This window comes from Branchiostoma floridae, chromosome 5 (assembly GCF_000003815.2).
Source record: "Branchiostoma floridae strain S238N-H82 chromosome 5, Bfl_VNyyK, whole genome shotgun sequence".
Taxonomy (NCBI): Eukaryota; Metazoa; Chordata; class Leptocardii; order Amphioxiformes; family Branchiostomatidae; genus Branchiostoma; species Branchiostoma floridae.
Window position 1 is genome coordinate 19,193,978 of NC_049983.1, and position 18,180 is coordinate 19,212,157.

The window sequence follows — 18,180 nt, forward strand, 5'->3', positions numbered from 1 at the left end:
TTCTTTAGGACAGTATTGAGATAAAGAGATTGCTGTAGGTGTAATTTTTAGTTACTAATTGCGTGTGAATTGTAATTCTTTTTAGTTTGCCTAATTTCTTTGTATGATTTACTGATCCTGAAGGTTCCTTACCAATTTATGCTGTATTCTTGTATCTTGATTAGTTATGATTTTATAAGGCCTCCCTTGGAAATAAGTTTTAAGTTACATGTAACTGAAGGGATCACCCTGAAGATTCTTAAATAAATAAAAAAAACTTAATAGATAAATTTAGTGGGTTTTCTCACCTCCACGTGGATGGTATCATGGCGGATGGGCTGCTCAGACGACACACACTTGTTGGGCTTGTACCAGACCAGCTGGTTGTGCAGAATGTGGCGCACCACCCAGTCCTCGGCAACCACCTGCAGCCAGGAGCCAGACGCACGCTGACGGTGCTGTACATCAAGATCTGTTGGGCAACGAAAGGGTACAGGTTCACAGGTGAGTTCAAATTAGTACGGACATGCATCTAAGTGGCATTTTCAAATTTTCTTTTCAGCAAAAGGACACATTTTCTGTCCAATCTGTATAGAATCTGATTTTATTCATATTTCATTCTTTTCTATACAACATTTAAATTTGTCTAAATCAATCCAGAAATAACACTTTGACTTGCCTAACATCACTTGTTACATCAAGCTCACACACATCTGTGGGTGCAGGTTCACAGGTGGTTTTGAATTAGTACAGAAATATGTCTCAATGGCATTTCCAAATTTTCCTTCTCAGCAAAAGTTGAACTAATTCGTGCTCCCTGAGTGCTTTTCATTTTTCATTTGCCCATTACATTTCTGCACAACTTTTGTCTCTACAGATGCAGTGCAAAAATCTTGCGTAACATTTCTGCACAGCTTTTTTTCCTTATGTCTATACAGGTGTACAGCGAAGACTTACCCAGATGAACCATGTCACGGTGGTGTTCCTGAGAGGACTGACGGGGGTGGAACTGCTCCTGCAGCTTGTGTTTGTTGATGTTCACGTCACCGCTGCTGGCTGTTACTGTCAGCTTCACCTGGTAGGTAGCAAAGAATGGCTTAAGCCTTCGATTGTAAACCTTGGACTTATGAAGGACCATAGTCCTCTTTTCACCCACAGTAAGTCCAATGGTCTGAAAATGGATTTACTCAGGAAGGACTGAAAATGGACTTGCTCCCTTAATTGGTGTGAAGGAATTACTCTGGGATAATAGTCCACCCAAACTAAACCAATTGCCCTCAGAGACATGGCAAAATGAGGTGGACTTACTGTGGCAGTAACTCCCCCTCTGGCACAAACAAGTCCACCTACAGTGTACAGTCATCCTCTTTAAGGTCCCAGATTTGCAAGAATGCAATTGATTTCTTGCACTTTAATGCATGGAGCTTTTGTTGCAATCTAACATAAGGAGCAAGAAATAATACCATGTTGGGAGCTGGCTGGTGCCACAGGCTCTGCAGTTCCAGGTTGGTGTCGATGTGGGGTAGGGGGCGCTGTTGCTGCTGCACACACATGTGGGACGGGGCCTGGACCAGGATGGGGGAGGAGACGGGCCGCACCTCCACCTTGTGAACAACTGTCATCCTGGGATGGATCTTATCTACAAATGTAAATAGATGGCAAGATGTCAAGTTACTCTACAAATTCTTGTTTTGAAAGGGACGTAAAACGGGGGTCCCATGTTCGAAGAGGTGCCTCGTCCACATAAATCAGCCTAATTACCCTAACATTGGGTACATATACCTACTGGCTGCAAATAATACACCAGATGTATTAACAGTATTTGTCTGTTCACAACCTAGTTCAATCTCATCATGAGTGTACCAGCGGTAATAGATTTCTTCTGCACTTACATTATATTTATATTCAACTCTGCACTTACAAGACATATTTGACTTCTCCCTGAATAATTTAGGGTTGTGGAAAAAAGAGTCTCTTTATTCAGTGACGTACCAATCCCTACAAGCACAATGCATCAAGTTTAGATGCCAAGTTTACCTGGCGACAGTCTCATGGCAGTGCGAGTGGTGCCGTACTCTACAGTGATGTTGTCGGTGCCTGTGAACGCCCTGATGGGAGTGTACTTGATGGTCTGCAGGGCCTGCTTGACCATCTCAGCTGGTCCGGACACGCAGAGGTTGGTGGGGATACGCTGGCGGACGCCCATGTGGTCCATGAATGTACGCAGGCCGTCAGGGGCGGTGTAGGTCACCAGGCCGTGAGCAGCGCGGATTGTCACATGCAGGATACCTGTGTGTGATGTCACAAAACAAATTCATGACACGACACAAAATCAGAAACCGAAAATCTCATAAATGTACTTCTGTGAAATGTTTTCAGTTTTTGTAAATTACTCCTTTTATTCTCTATCGAGATTTCTCACTGTTCTGTTAAATGCATTTTTCTCTGGCTCCCATAAGGTATTTGAAGACAGGAAGTGAGATAACCCACTCTGGGACCTTTGAACTAACTTCCTGTCAGTGTCCCTGACATGCAGCATGTGTAAAAGCACATTATATATATCCAAATCACTATGGTCACACAAACAAACAGGCACACCAAACTTCTACACAGATTTCTATTTTCAAAATCATTTTACTTTTCAAATTAACAAACACTGGAAAAAATGATGGTCACCAACCGTTCAGAGACTCCTCGTTCCAGAGGTCCTCAGAGATGAGGTTGATGTTGACTGTCTGGCCCTGGTTAGTCTGGCTCCTCTGCTTACTCAGGTGGAAGTTACCGTTGGTGGCCCATGGGTCCACACATCGCCCGGACGTCTGGTAAGCCCAGACTGTCAGTAGGTCAGACGGGACGTCTGAGTTGTCCTTGTACATGCTGATCTGTGGGTGTAGAATAAGAACACTTGTGGTCAAGGATCAGATGACTTGTCTCGATAGACATAAAACAGATTTCTTGTTGTGAGGGATAAACTGTGAAGGATATTACAAGCTGTGTGAACATGTTTTAGATTTTTCAAGAAACATTTTAGTACATATTCAATATCTTTCCCCTTTGGTTTGGCACTTTTCTTATAATCTTTCGTACAATCGTTTTTTCCACTTATCTTCACACAGCCTCTTTCTTTTACCTTTTCAGGAATGTTCTTTACTCCTTTTCTGAGAAAATAGAGATAGACAGCATACCTGAATGCCCAGGTGGCAGATGTCAGTGGCCCTGACTCCATTCCTGAAGTGGACCTTAACTGTGCGCAGGTGCTCGTTACACTCCTCTACAGATGTACAGGTGAACTCTGGGTTCTCCACACTCTCAGCCTGGACTGTGGCAAGCTTAGAGAGAAGAAATAAGTCTAAGACTTACGATTTGGTCTTTTCACATAAATGATTATCATACATTCAAATGTAGCAGTATGCTTAACTTGCTATAATGTACATTTGTAGCATCAGCACTGTCAGATTCTGATGGCAAAGAAACAAGAAAATGGTAATTTGAGAAGGTCTGGTAGCTGCATTTCTTCTGAATTCTAAGCAGTCATGCTTTCTTTACAAGAAAACGAATATGCATTTTGTTACTGCTCACAGTTTTGGTACTGTCCTTGGTGCTGAATAACAAGTTTTCCATTACAACATGGTAACACTTTGGTTTTTAAACACTGGATGGGAAACCAACAAAACCAAGATTCAACTACAATGTATGTAGATCCAAAAGTACTTTGAGACTTGTATACATCATAATTACAGTGACTAATAAGAAAGACAAATAAAGTCAAAACTGGTCAAGTACTGTCTCTGAGCTGTCATTGTCGCAAAGCTACGAATGAGATCATAATTACAGGAGTTTCAAAAAGCCTTTAGCATTATTCTTTAGCTACAATTTTGAAAATTGCTATCAAAGCCATGACTATCAGGAAGCTTCCCTTACATGGTCCTCCATAACCTTGAAGTTGAGATGAAGGTTCACATCAGTAAGCTGGGAGCGGATGTGGATGTCGTTGATGGGGACGGACTCAGCATCGGAATCAAAGTAGTAAAACAGGTTCCTACAGAACAAATACAATAGGTCAATCATCAAGACAGGTATTGTAAATCCATTCAATAATGCGGTCGGGAATTTTGGTGGTTTGGGGGAAAGGGAGAAAGGGAGTAGTTCACAGCATTTAATTTTAGTGATGAGAACAAGGTTCTACCTAATAGAACAGTAGCTGGCCTCAGCACAGCAATCAAATAATTGCAATGATAAAATTTTAGCGGTTGAATAGTACTCGCTAAGTTTAAGTTACCGCTAAGAAATCAAGAATTACTGTTGATATATCAGATAAAGAATGCAACAGATCATGGTACACTGATTTGAATCTTTGCACACTGCCTGAAATTGGTTGCAATGGACCACAATACACAAAAGGTCACACAGTGAATGCAGAGTTTCAGAGAGCCCATACTTTGGGATGAGGCTGATCGGAGTGTTGGTGCGGGACTGAACGTGCACAGGGATGTCCATGTCAGTCACAGGGCGGTCCTGCCTGTCCTGCTGGCTGGCGCAGGAAGAGGGTGCTTCTTCAGAGACAGAGATGTGGATCATGCTGGTCCAGTCCTGACACTGCTTGTTCAGCCAGTACGGCGGGAGGACGCGGGGCCACCAGGTCCAGGACTTGGTGGGGAACGGGTACCAGAAACGTGGGTACCTGGTGGGGATGACAAAAATAGACAATAGTCATGATCAAGTCTGGTTTAATGAAAAATGACACATCAGTCAAATCTTCAACACATGAAGGTTTCAGTTTAATCTGAGAAAAGCATGCTATATTTGCAGCAGCAATAAAAATTTGATACAATTTGATGAGAAACTAAATCTAAACTAAAGTGAGCTGCTTTACAAAGCTGGTCTCAAATACTTATTAGTTGTAATATTAATGCGATTTATTTAATAACACATGCATGCTTTAGGTAGAGCAGCTGGATTTAAAAAAAAAAAGATTTTTCCCTAGATTTTATATCTAAATCTCATATGTTATAGTTGAATGAAACAATCTATATTCAAAATATTGAGCAGTCCTACCATGCAGGCCAGATAGCAGGGTGGTTGGGATCCTCTGACAGAGCCTGGTCCTGCTCGCTGGGGAACATCCATGTGGTGGGGGGCAGGTCCCAGTTGGGCGGGGTCGGCCACTGCTCGCACCACGGCACAAACACCATGCTGGACACAGCCTTCTGCACTGAAGCCAGGTCACCTGGGGGAGGGGGGCGGTTGTGTTGTAAGTACTACATACTTTTAGTTTTCCTTCCCTGTCACCAAGGGGGGCGATTGTATTGTAAGTATGAATAATATATGAGTTTTCCTTCAGTGTCAACAAGGCTAAACCAGGAAAATGTCAGTACAGTTTCCTGCTGACAAATATGACTTGATTATAAATCTAAGCTTTTTAAACTTTTGTGCAAAATCAGCATCAATTCTGAACAAATTTCTGGAATAACTGGATCTAAAATCTGTAGTGCTACATTAGTACATTAGCTACAAGTGAAGACCATCAGAAGTGAAAAAACTTTGTGGACAAACAGACTGCCCCTTCGGGTACCTGGCAATAGGACTGACGATGATGATACTATAAAAATATTTCCTTGGCTCCCCTGTTCCACTCAGTCAACAGTACTTTAGTCTACACAAGGTACGATGTACGAGGAACTGAAACGCACCAGAGAAGGACAGAGTAGGACGGCCGTTGTTGGAGTACTGGAAGTGGTGGTGCCTGTAGTGCTGGTAGAAGTCATCATCAGCGGTCAGCTCCTGCCTCTTAGTCTCAGTACTGGTGTGGACATCATGCTGCAACAGTACAGAGAAAATGTCATTATGATCTGAAAAAAGAAAACAAGTCTGTAAAATTGGCATGTAACAACAATCTATGTAATCTCTCACTATCAGTAGCATACTGCTAGCTAGTGGTGCACAAAATCTATTCATCCATCTATCCTTCTATCCATTCAAGCACACAAGTACGCATACATGCACTCATCCATCCATTAATCCATCCATCCATTTATCCATTCAACCACACAAGTACTCATCCATTCATTCATCCATCCATTAATCAATCGATGCATCCATCCATCAATTCATTCCAGCAGGCCAACAATCTCTTGCTTTTCCACTTAACAGCAAAATACTATCCATCCAACAAGAAAAAGTTGAAACAAACTTTTTGCTTTCCCTTACATTCTACATGTAACACCATGACATCACATACCCAGGCCTTGCCCTGATGCCTTTCCTCAGAGCTGTGCCTGTGCTGTCCCTCCTCGGAACTCTGCCATCTCTCCTCGGAGCTGTGCTGTCCCTCCTCTGAGCTGTGCTGTCTCTCCTCTGAGCTATTCTCATCCCACATTTGCCAGAGGCTGTCCCACAGGTGAGAGATGGGGTTGCTGTCCTGGTGGTTCCTCCTCTGATGATGCCTCTCATGGCTGCGGCTCCCATGGCTCTGACTCTCCTGGCTCTGACTCTCATGGCTCTGACTCTCATGGCTCTGACTCTCATGGCTCTGACTCTCATGGCTCTGACTCTCGTGACTGCGACTCTCGTGACTGTGTCTCCTGGAGTGTTCCTGATGTCGGAGGAAAAACATACAGTACTCTTGTTATGTCTCCTCTCCCTTAGTGTACTTCAATGGTAAAAATTAAGGCAAAATATCAATTTGTTTTGGTCTTAGTTAATGAACTACCTGTGAAGAGCTGTCTTCCCTAGAAAGCTCACTCTCCACAGAGTGTTGATGTGGGTCCTGATGACGATGATGTCGAGAATGATGCTGGTTGGTAGACTGATGAGAAATAGGAAAACATATCTTAATATTGTGCATGTATTATCAAATAGAATACACATGGTTGCTACAGGTAGGGCCAAAACTTATATGTTTGTAGTCATCGTCTGAAATTCTACAAGTGTATAATTTGTTCACTATCTTCCACATTGAAAGAAATAGGATGCAAACAGAATTAGAAACTACCTTGGCATCAGAGGTGAAGACGACGCCATCCAGACCATCCCTGATCCACAGATGTCCACCTTGGTTCACGGAAGCGTGGACGTGGTAGCGACCGTTGTGACCCTCGGCATCTTGAATACGCAAGTTCGACAGAAGCACGGGACGACCTTCGCTGGTGCTCAGAGCACGCTGTTGGCCACTGGTCCTCATGGAATGCATGTCTGAAAGGAGTATGTCATGTGCTATGGATTACACCAGGACTTTCACTTGCAGGTACCTTAAAAAGTAACATTTTGCTAAATAAGTTTATGAAGGTTAGACATCCAGGTAAACAATATTCAAAAACAATTCAATCTCTACAAATGGGAAACTAAGCAATCATGATTTACATTTGATTGACTTTTACATATGATCTTTAGGAGTTAGTGGTTTAGCCAATTTTTTAGTTAGCTGTACATGTACTTGTATTGAATTGTTCTGCCAGTTCATTCTAGTGATGCTGAAGAGTGATGGATGTCACCTGAAATATCTGGAGTAAATATCCGTTTTTTATCCAGTTGAAGAGATTAAATTGTTTTTGTATTTGAATTTTTGCTAAATACAATAAGTCATGAAAAACTAGTACAAGATTGATTAAGGTGTTACATATCGTCTGTCTGGCATTGCACATTAAAAAACTGTGAAAAGATGAAGATACTTGTGCCTACCATGATGCTCGCCAGTATGGTGACTGCGGAGACAGCGCAGGTACTCCTGTCCCAGCCACTCCTCCCAGCTGTTCTTGCTGCCCACCTCCACCAGATGATGGGTGTCGTCACGGAACAGCAGGTCGTGGCCGCCGAAGGAGGAGGAGTCAAACAGGTTGAAGCCGCGATCGTTCTCATCGGAACCAAACTGCTCCTGTGGATGGAGACAGATTCAAGGGTTAAAAACATCCTCGACATTATTGACTATAGGAAGCTTATTTGCTTTGAAAATTCTTCATATACTGGAGAGAGAGAGTTCTATGTGTCATTTAACATTTACAAAATTTGGATACATGTAGCCATGTTTTATGTCAACTTGAAGCATTATTGGTACCCATCAGCAAGCTAGCTTGCAAAACCTGCAGATCTCACCTACAGACACATTTACTTACAATGTAGTCTACTATTTTACTTTTTTTGCCTGCCAAAGGACTCTAAGGATATTAGGAATGACCTTGCTATTAACAGCTGGCAATTGCCCTTGCAAGTTCCCTTTTCACTTACAGGTTACAGGCATGTCAAGCAAATAGAAAAAATCTAGGCTGTCCTAACAGTCCTTTGTGCACCTAGAGTACTATGATATATTTTAACCCAGCATTCAGCCTACCTGAGCTTCCTTCAGCATACGCACAACCCTGTCCACCCACTGCTGGCTCTTGTCCTCAGACGTCATCACCGCGTGGGACGGAACACGGGCCAGGCTGCACTCACGCCACTGGTCCACGGGGCGGCGGGAACCATCCGGGCACAGCAGCTCAAACTCGCTGGAGCGCAGGCCAGCGGCCCAGTTCTCAGGGTTGTGTCCATCAGTGTTGTCCTGGACAGTCTGGTGGTTGATAAAGGCAACATCTCCGGCTCCCTCAACAAGGCACCTAGCAAGGCAAGGTCCGATTAATGATTTGATGTCTATATGATGTTTTTCAAGTTGATGTCAATATGATGTCTTTCAAGCTTTTACCTTCTGTTTTCTTTTAAGAGATAGGAACCAAAAATTTGATCTATCTTGAAGATGTGGTTCATATTATTCCTTTATTTGTTATACCTGAAGGCCCCAGCATATCCATAGTACGGCTCGTTCTTGTTCCTCACACAGTGGTTCTCTCCAGCACCAGCACACAGGGAGCACAGGTTGGAGGGGTTGGTGTTCTGGGGATCATACTCGGGGCTCTTGGCACCTATAGGTTTATAAAACAATGAATAAGTTAGATATGTACATGTAACAAGACACAAGAGGTGATTTACAGTCTTTAATGAGTTTGCAATGTTCTGTAGTGTAAGGCTAAACAGTGCCCTACAGCTTTAACCAGACTAGTCTACTATCTGGAATACAAGATTAACCAACTCACCAGGCACACAGCTCTGGCTGAAGAAGTCTCCCACAGCCTGAACCAGACTAGTCTGACCATCAGTGTGAACAAAGTCCTGGTCTACCAGCCAGCCGGTGGGGATGATCCAGCCAGACGTCTTGCCGATACCGGTGTGGCAGGACTTACGGCCATGCAGGTTGTTCATGTCGATTTCCTGGTTGTCCTTACGGACCACAGCAACAGCCCAGTAGCTGGCATCACCTGAAAGTGACACAACGCAAAAGAACAATCACATTTCAGCACCAAGGACATTGCCTGGAATAAAAAATTTACAATCACATACACACATACATAACTTCAACTACGCTACAACTAGAAGTTTCTGTGTGTGTTTGCTTGTTTGTTCGTTTGTTGCTTTGCCATTAACGAGCAAAGCCTGCATCTTATTCAGGTTGGTCTGGTAACAGGTCGTCTCCCTGACACCATGTCCAACATGATATGCAAGCATCAAATTTGTACATTCTAATTTCAGTTAGACACATATGAAAAGCCAGCTGCTACAAATACCTACCATTTCCATAGTCCTCCCCCATGATGGGCCTCATGTCAAACCTAGATCCAGCCTGGTAGATGTCTCCTCCATCCAGGGTGATCACATCAGCCTGGAGATATATATATAAGATAGGATCATTGGCCTTTGTCCTTCTGTTTTCACTTTCCCCCCTAATTTGCCCATGGGGATATTCAATGGTGATGATAAAGTACCAGTATAAGGGTCCAGTCACATGTCTTATGACTGTTCTATGATTGCAAACAGAAGACATTCTTGACAGCCATACGTGTGTCGTGTTACTGAAAGTGCTGCCTTAGATTTTTGTAGATGTAGGTTCTGTCACAGCCTGCTTAAAAATCTAACATCACAATTGTATGACATCCCTCCACAAATATCATCCCTTCTCCAGATGATATATGAATGGTGATTGGTAAAAGCAAGACTCCAAGAGAAGCTGTCATTCATATAACCAGTGATAAAATGGCCTTTCACTTGATGTAAGTTCAAACTGTATCCAAACTTTTGAAGCCAAAGTGCGTTGCTTTCCATATATATTTGACATTCTCATACTTTAAAAATGATGGAAATGATGGAAACGCTGACTTAAGTAAACACACCTGGTTCATGTGGATCTTCTGCATACACTGTTCAGCATTGTCAGCCTGCACACACTTGATGGTGGGGAAGGTAACATCATGAGATTCCATGGTCCTGCTCAGCTGCTCACACTTCTCCCTCTCAGCGTCTGCGGTCACGCACCAACGCACCTGGTTATCTGTATAATGTAAGACAATTTCATTTATTTATCGGTTTGTTGTTCAGCATGCACAGACAGGACTGCCCAACTAGCCTGTGGCTATTACAAAGGGCTAGCCTTACTGACAGAGACAAAGACAATGCTAATTGGAATTGCAAATCGACAGGATACTTTAAGTACATATGTCATATGTTAAGTACATAAAATGATAAAAATAAGAATAAACAAAGAACTTTTATATGTACATGGTGTAAGATAGCGTACATAAAGGTATTTCTTCAGTTACCTATCCCATTGAGATTGTTAGGCCACAACAAGCAAATTATATGGATGACATCTGTTCAAAAATCGACTTTTGCTTCATTTAAGAAGAATGAAAAAGGAAATTTTGTATACATTCAGGAACAGTCAACATGGCAAAAGTGTACTTGTAGAAGCAACAGTAGAATTTATCATAATCACAAAAACCACAAGAAGTACCATATGATACCACATACCGAGCACACGTTGAGTCCTCTCTTCATTGCGATGGATCATGCTACGAATGGATGTCAGATAGCTGGAGCCCAGTAACTTCTGCCACGTGTTCCGCTGGCCCACCGGGACCAGGCGCTGCACGTTGTCACGGAACATCAGGTCACGACCTTCAAACTTGCTGGAGTCAAACATCTGGAAATCACTGTGCTTTCCAAAATGCTCCTGTAAAGATATTTGGGAAGAGAACACAATAGTGAGATGCAGCGTACAACACTCTATAATTAAAACAATGACAAAATATGTAATCCAAGAAAGGTATAAGACTGTTTAATTAAGAGCAAAAATTATTCAAGGGATAATTAAGAATTGAATGGCATATGATATCCTATAAATTGAATGGCATATGATATCCTAAATAAATCAAGTGTGACATTACAACTGGTTCAATTACCTAGGTGATGGAGTGCTTGTCTTGAATTTGGGGGATAGGGGAATCTCCCAAATGCAAGGCAGGAAAAGGAGATTGGCACCTCCCCTATATACACTATTATGGAAGGATTCTAATGAAGTAAGATCAAGACTGTCACTCCCACCTGTGCCTGCATCAGGATGTTGACAATCTGCTGCAGCTCGCTCCTGCTACGGGGAGACGTCATGACAGCGTGGGACGGGACACGGGCAAGGTTACAGTCCCTGGTGAAAGAAGAACACAGAAACTTTGTAAAAGTCAAAATAAAACTTTTGTTTAGACTGTTTAAATCTCAACCATTTCTGTCATTTCTTTTAATGAAGTATGAAGTTTGTGTCAAAATACAACAGATTCTGAGGTCAGCACTGTTTAGGACTATTGCAACAACATGTGTTCAGATATCATTAATGCCATTCAGCAAAATAGGTCCATACAATGCCTCCCAATGCCCATTCTTCTTGACAGGGTTAACTACTTCATGTTGCCTGCGATGAGACTGTACTTACTTGTACTGGTGCCACTGCTTGCGGGAGCCATCAGGGCAGAGCAGCTCGTAGTCATTCTCATTCAGGTTCCTGGTCCATTGCTCCTCACTGCGGCCGTTGGTGTTCTCAAAGATGGTATTATGGTTCACGAAGGCAACATCACCAGCACCCTCAACAAGGCACCTAGTGGTAGATGGAAACATCAGGTAAGATTGATTACAAAACAGAATTGTGCTGGCCACTTCTCTTTAAAAGATTATCCTAAAAAAAGCATACTGTTAACTGTCAAAAGATAAGATACCAAGTTTCTTTCAAGATTGATACACTAAATCAAGTACCTGAATGCTCCAGAGTATCCATAGTAGGGTTCGTTGGTGTTGCGGACACAGCGGTTTTGTCCCTCCCCGACACACAGGGAACAGAGGCTCTTAGGGTTGGTGCCGTCAGCATTGTACTCTGGGCTCTGGGCACCTGAAGATACACATTTTACAATATCACAAACAGCTTCTCAAGGTGTGAAAACTTCTGCACATTCCAAACAAAACACAATGACTGAAGGTGTGTCAGAAACCGTACTTCATCAAAACAATTGATACAATTAAAGCAAAACACACCACCTACAACATTTGACTTCATAGGAAAGTACAAAAAGGCACATAGTAGTCACTTCTTACTGACCAGGCACACAGCTCTTGCTGAAGAACTTGCCCACAGCCTGTGGGATGGACTTCTTGTTGTCCACCTGCATCTGGTTGTTCTGGATCAGCCAACCAACCGGGACGTTCCAGCCAGAGGTCTTACTGATACCGGTGTGGCAGGACTTACGGCCACGCAGGTTGTTCATGTTGATCTCTGGGTTGTTGATTCGGGCAACAGCTACAGCCCAGTAGCTGGCATCACCTGGAAATTTTACAATATGTACTTTTTAACGATTATTGCTATTTCAGCACCAAGGATATCCCTATGATAACAATACAAGAATAGGCTTCTTTTCATAGCAATATGATACAAAACGACACTCAGAGCATTGCACACAGCAAAAACATGAAAGAGATGGTCATCAGGTATTGTCTGTTTGTGACAGGAAGACAAGAACATATGCCAGCTTTACCATTTCCGTAGTCCTCTCCCATGACTGGCACCAGGTCGTACTTAGAGCCTGCTGTGAGGACGTCTCCTCCATCCAGAGTGATCACATCAGCCTAAATGTAAATAACACATTTAATATAATACAGAAAGATATATCACACATTTGTCACATTCTTTGACTGCCCCAGACAGTACCCAAAGCTATGCTGATACATTGCAAATTGTAAAAAGATGGATATTGTTGCTTGCAGTTATCACCTGGTGGTGTGCAATCTTGTACATGCAGTCCTCAGTAGACTGGCCCTGCACACACTCCAGCCTGTGGTTCAGTCTCCTGCTGAAGGCACGGCTCATCTCCTGGCACTTCTGCTGCTCCTGGCTGGAGATGGTGCACCAGCGCAGGGTGCCTGGGGTAACAACATAGTATACTTGTTTACACACAATTTTCCATTGAAAATGATCTCACTCACTCACTCACTATCTGGTTTAGCATCTGTTGTTCCGTCTTTCAGGGGTTGGACATTTTGTCAAGTCCTTTTGGTCTGATTGCTGCCCTCCATCTGTCCCTGTCAAGGGGGTTGGCATTTTGCAAGTGCAGTTTTCTAATATCTTCATTGACACTGTCTACCCATCTCCTCTTGTGGTGCCCATGTGGGTTCTGACCCACTACAGACAAGTTCATGACCTTTCTTGGCCAGTTGCCATAGGCCATTTGTCAAGATCCAAAAATAAAATGCATGCATTATTGAAATTATAAGGATGAAATATAAAGGTTTGATCTTACTGTGGGGCTGGACTGGCTCAGCAGCATGGTGACTGTGGAGACAGCGCAGGTACTCCTGTCCCAGCCACTCCTCCCAGCTGTTCTTGCTGCCCACCTCCACCAGATGATGGGTGTCGTCACGGAACAGCAGGTCGTGGCCGCCGAAGGAAGAGGAGTCAAACATCTGGAAGCCGCGATCGTTCTCATCGGAACCAAACTGCTCCTACAAGTTTGAAGAGATGAGCTTCTTTGTTTGTTCTGCCTAACTGGTAAACCACTTTGGGACTACAAATGCAATTTGATGGTTAATGCTTTACTAATTATGATCCTATACTCATGCAGTAAATCATACTTTTTTATGTCTTTTATTAATATCTTGTTTTATTTCTTGCAGACTAAGCACCGGATTTACAAATAGCTCTATGCTTTTGATACTTGAAACTGTTAACAATTGCTAAAATTATATTTCTGGACATAATTCACAGGATATCAAACATTTCTTCAAACTACTACCTGCTGCCTAACCCAATACAAAATAAAAATTTGGGTGCCAAATGGTTACCATAGCAAACTGAAGTTGAAAGTCCACTCACATGTACAGCAAAGACTCAAACACAAATATGCTGTCCTTACCTGAGTGTTCTTCAGCCACTGCACCACTCTGTCCACCCACTCCTGGTCCTTGTTGTTGGAGGTCATCACGGCGTGGGACGGAACACGGGCCAGGCTGCACTCACGCCATTGGTCCACGGGACGGCGGGAACCGTCAGGGCACAGCAGCTCAAACTCGCTGGAGCGCAGGCCAGCGGCCCAGTTCTCAGGGTTGTGTCCATCAGTGTTGTCTTGGACAGTCTGGTGGTTGATAAAGGCAACATCACCAGCTCCCTCAACAAGGCACCTGGTGAGGGTGGGGAAGAAGAGTCACATAGCTACACAGAACTGCTGAACTACATGATATACATAAATTGATCATTACCTCCATAAAAAACGGTATAGTTTTTGGTGTGTGTGTGTGTGTGTGTGTGTTTGTCTGTGTGTTTGTTTCTTCTGGATATTTGTGGTCACCATAACTCTAGAACCTCTGGATGGATTGTAATGATATTTGGTATGTGGGTAGGTGTTGGAAAGATGAAGGTCAGGGTGACCTTAGTACTGAAGCAGAACTTTGATTTTTGCACCAGGTGTGACTTGCACCTAAGAAACCTATCAGATAAAATCACAATATCTAAGAAAAGTAGTTACACTGAGATTTTTATTTTTGATTTGATGGTGTGTTATTGTTTGGCAGCATACCTGAAGGCCCCAGCATATCCATAGTACGGCTCGTTCCTGTTCCTCACACAGTGGTCCTCTCCAGCACCAGCACACAGGGAGCACAGGTTGGAGGGGTTGGTGTTCTGGGGATCATACTCAGGGCTCTTGGCACCTATAACAGCAAGCAACAAAGTTACTGTGTGTGCTTTTTTTCTTGCAGGTGTCTTTTCTTTTCTGACTAAACTAAACTGTAATACATGTATATAAAATACATGGACAAGACTGCCACAATCACTTAGAACTTGACTGATGGAACAGCCATCCAACCCAAAAAATTAATCTTTTCTTGAGCGATATTGTCAAAACTCACCTGGCACACAGCTCTGGCTGAAGAAGTCTCCCACAGCCTGAACCAGACTAGTCTGACCATCAGTGTGAACAAAGTCCTGGTCTACCAGCCAGCCGGTGGGGATGATCCAGCCGGACGTCTTGCCGATACCGGTGTGGCAGGACTTACGGCCACGCAGGTTGTTCATGTCAATTTCTTGGTTGTCCTTATGGACCACAGCAACAGCCCAGTAGCTGGCATCACCTGAAGGGGAAGAAGCATAAAGCATTAAACAATTATCTTTTGAAGTGTGAAACAACAGCAATTATGAGCTGTCATCTCCTTTTGGAGGTTTAACTTTGAACTTTCATCAACCTTTAGACTGCCAAAGAAGCCATTTGGCACTAAGTTTGTATTGATCATGTGGTTAGGCAAGGAAGAAGGTTAAGACAGGTAGGTACGTTAGAAAATAGATAAAAAACAGGCCACAGCTTCACGTGGCCGCTGTACCTACCATTTCCATAGTCCTCCCCCATGATAGGCCTCATGTTGTACTTCATCCCAGCCTGGTAGATGTCACCTCCATCCAGGGTGATCACATCAGCCTTCATGGACAATACAAAAAAACACATGTTATACATTAGCTACTGTAAATATAGAAATATTTTTGGTGGTTTTATTTTAAAGATGACCCCTGCAAAAATGCCTTTCCAAGGCTTTACTACTGTACAACATAGTTCTTTCAACCATGAAATTAAAACACTGCAAATAAATTAATTCACAGTAATCTAGTTATGATTGTCATGGCCCAGGGTAAACAATCAATGCTACATGTGTCTGCTCTATGTGTACAATTCAGATATGATAAATGATTAACAGGTTGGTAGCTGATGTGTGTGTACCTGGTTCATGTGGATCATCTGCATGCACTGATCAGCGTTGTCAGCCTGCACACACTGCACAGTGGGGAAGGACATGCCCTCCTTCTGCACACGGCTCAGCTGCTCACACTTCTCCCTCTCAGCATCAGATGTCACGCACCAGCGCACCTGCTTGTCTGGAGGTACATGGTTCAGATATTAAGTCAGAAATCAGGTATTATCATGCTGTATTAGTTCATGTTAAAGTCCTTCCAGCACCAGATGTATAGGGTGGCACCCAACTCTTTTCCCCTAACCCACAAATATGCGCAATCACTACGGTCAGGGGACTAGTTCACTGGAAGTGGTGCATGTTCAACTTCCATACCCTTTCCCAAGTGCTGAGTGCTAAGGATAGAAAGTATAGTGTAATACTATGTAGAACACCCTACCTGGTGAAGTTTTAACAGCCCCCACATTTGGGTCAGTCAAAGCCAAGTTTGATCTGGCCCCCTCCAAATTTGCCCTCAAAGGGGTTATTTTGGGGTAATAAAGAAGAAGAAAGCTTTGCCTATCATTGAAAGGTAACATTACAACCTTTGCTCTTAATCATGATGAAATACGGAATATTAAGTAGTACATACCAAGCACGTGTTGGTTCCTCTGCTGGTCGTGGCTGATCAGGTGACCAACAGACTCCATGTAGCTGGAGCCCAGCCACTTCTGCCACGTGTTCCGCTGGCCCACCGGGACCAGGCGCTGCACGTTGTCACGGAACATCAGGTCACGACCTTCAAACTTGCTGGAGTCAAACATCTCGAAATCACCATAAGACTGGAAACCAAAATGATCCTGCAATATAGAAAAGGGAGGACATCGAGTTAGCACTACTGAGGTTACCTGTATGTACCTGTATGTAAATTTACATAATCTCCAAGCAGATCCTACGGTAGCATAAGACAGTATCAAAAGCTGCCAGAGAAGCGAAGCCGGCTTAGGAGTGTGTTTTGCTACCGGGGATCTGCCTCCACTGAAACAGGGAGGAGCATTTCTATTCAACAATGGTGTTGCTGCCCCACCCTGTTGCCATGTGCTAATTATTTTACGAGCAAATTACACTGGGACAAAGTCAGTGACCAGCACAGGTCTCAGTTGGAAGTTAACACCAAACAGGAAGGAGGGCAATTAGCGCCTACACTGCAAGCACAGTTTGAATGGGAAACAATTGGATGTTAATAGCCTTTGTTCTAGCCGACTGGGGGCAGATCCCTGGTAGCAAAACACACTCCTAAGCCGGCCTCACTCCTCTGGCAGCTTTTGATACTGTCTTATGCTACCGTAGGATCTGCTTGGAGATTAAATTTACAAATGTCTTTCAAAACAAGCAACAAAAAACAAATGTCTGCAAGAAAAAACAACAAAGCATGCAGTAAATAGTAGGACACAGTAAGCTTTAGGAACTCTCACCTGAGCCAGTTGGAGGAAGTCCACAATCTGCTGAATGTCTGTCCTACTACGGGGAGAGGTCATGATGGCATGGGATGGGACACGGGCCAGGTTGCATTCCCTGGTGAAAGAGCAAAAAGGTATTGTGCTCAAGGGTATTGTACTCATAAACTAAGCAAATGTGAATTTAGCTTGAATGTTCATATTGTCAATTTGTAAAAAAAAAAATCCCTCAGTCAGCAGTCACGTGACAATAGAATTGCCAAGTAGAAAGCTCCAATATAGCAAATATGTGTGTAACATAGTTATACTGTTGCATCAAAGCATTCCTACTTGTACTGGTTCCATGGCCTCCTGGAGCCATCAGGACACAGAAGTTCAAAGTCATCCTCATCCAGGTTCCTGGTCCATTCCTCCTCGCTGTGGCCGTTGGTGTTCTCATACACGGTGACATGGTTCACAAAGGCAACATCACCAGCACCCTCAACAAGGCACCTAGGGGTGGAAGACAAGAATAAGAAGATTGAAGAACAAGACATTTAGTAAAAATATATATAATGGTATGAAATTGCAACAGTTCAGTTTTCTCACAGCCGTTTTCAGTTTTTTCAATGAAGTATCATATCACAACAGTTCAGTTTTCTCAAAGCCTTTTGAGTACCTGAATGCTCCAGAGTATCCATAGTAGGGCTCGTGT

The 18,180-nt window shown here is 43.2% G+C and overlaps 1 protein-coding gene across 1 annotated transcript in view; it reads right to left on the bottom strand.

Annotated features, from left to right (window-relative positions):
* The window catches only part of LOC118415881, a gene marked incomplete in the record, with an annotated part of 35,770 nt that overhangs the window by 2,982 nt on the left and 14,608 nt on the right, over nt 1-18,180 (bottom strand). Inside the window, 36 exon segments of the mRNA XM_035820788.1 lie at nt 288-451; nt 937-1,054; nt 1,443-1,618; nt 2,017-2,268; nt 2,660-2,861; nt 3,165-3,308; nt 3,901-4,018; nt 4,418-4,660; nt 5,035-5,206; nt 5,670-5,796; nt 6,218-6,571; nt 6,689-6,784; nt 6,971-7,170; nt 7,657-7,849; nt 8,303-8,567; nt 8,738-8,870; nt 9,042-9,263; nt 9,574-9,664; nt 10,173-10,330; nt 10,810-11,011; nt 11,383-11,482; nt 11,765-11,926; nt 12,082-12,214; nt 12,422-12,643; nt 12,855-12,945; nt 13,091-13,239; nt 13,617-13,818; nt 14,229-14,493; nt 14,889-15,021; nt 15,220-15,441; nt 15,692-15,782; nt 16,080-16,234; nt 16,682-16,889; nt 17,505-17,604; nt 17,817-17,978; nt 18,145-18,173. Of these exon segments, the coding sequence (XP_035676681.1) occupies nt 288-451; nt 937-1,054; nt 1,443-1,618; nt 2,017-2,268; nt 2,660-2,861; nt 3,165-3,308; nt 3,901-4,018; nt 4,418-4,660; nt 5,035-5,206; nt 5,670-5,796; nt 6,218-6,571; nt 6,689-6,784; nt 6,971-7,170; nt 7,657-7,849; nt 8,303-8,567; nt 8,738-8,870; nt 9,042-9,263; nt 9,574-9,664; nt 10,173-10,330; nt 10,810-11,011; nt 11,383-11,482; nt 11,765-11,926; nt 12,082-12,214; nt 12,422-12,643; nt 12,855-12,945; nt 13,091-13,239; nt 13,617-13,818; nt 14,229-14,493; nt 14,889-15,021; nt 15,220-15,441; nt 15,692-15,782; nt 16,080-16,234; nt 16,682-16,889; nt 17,505-17,604; nt 17,817-17,978; nt 18,145-18,173 (6,054 nt within the window).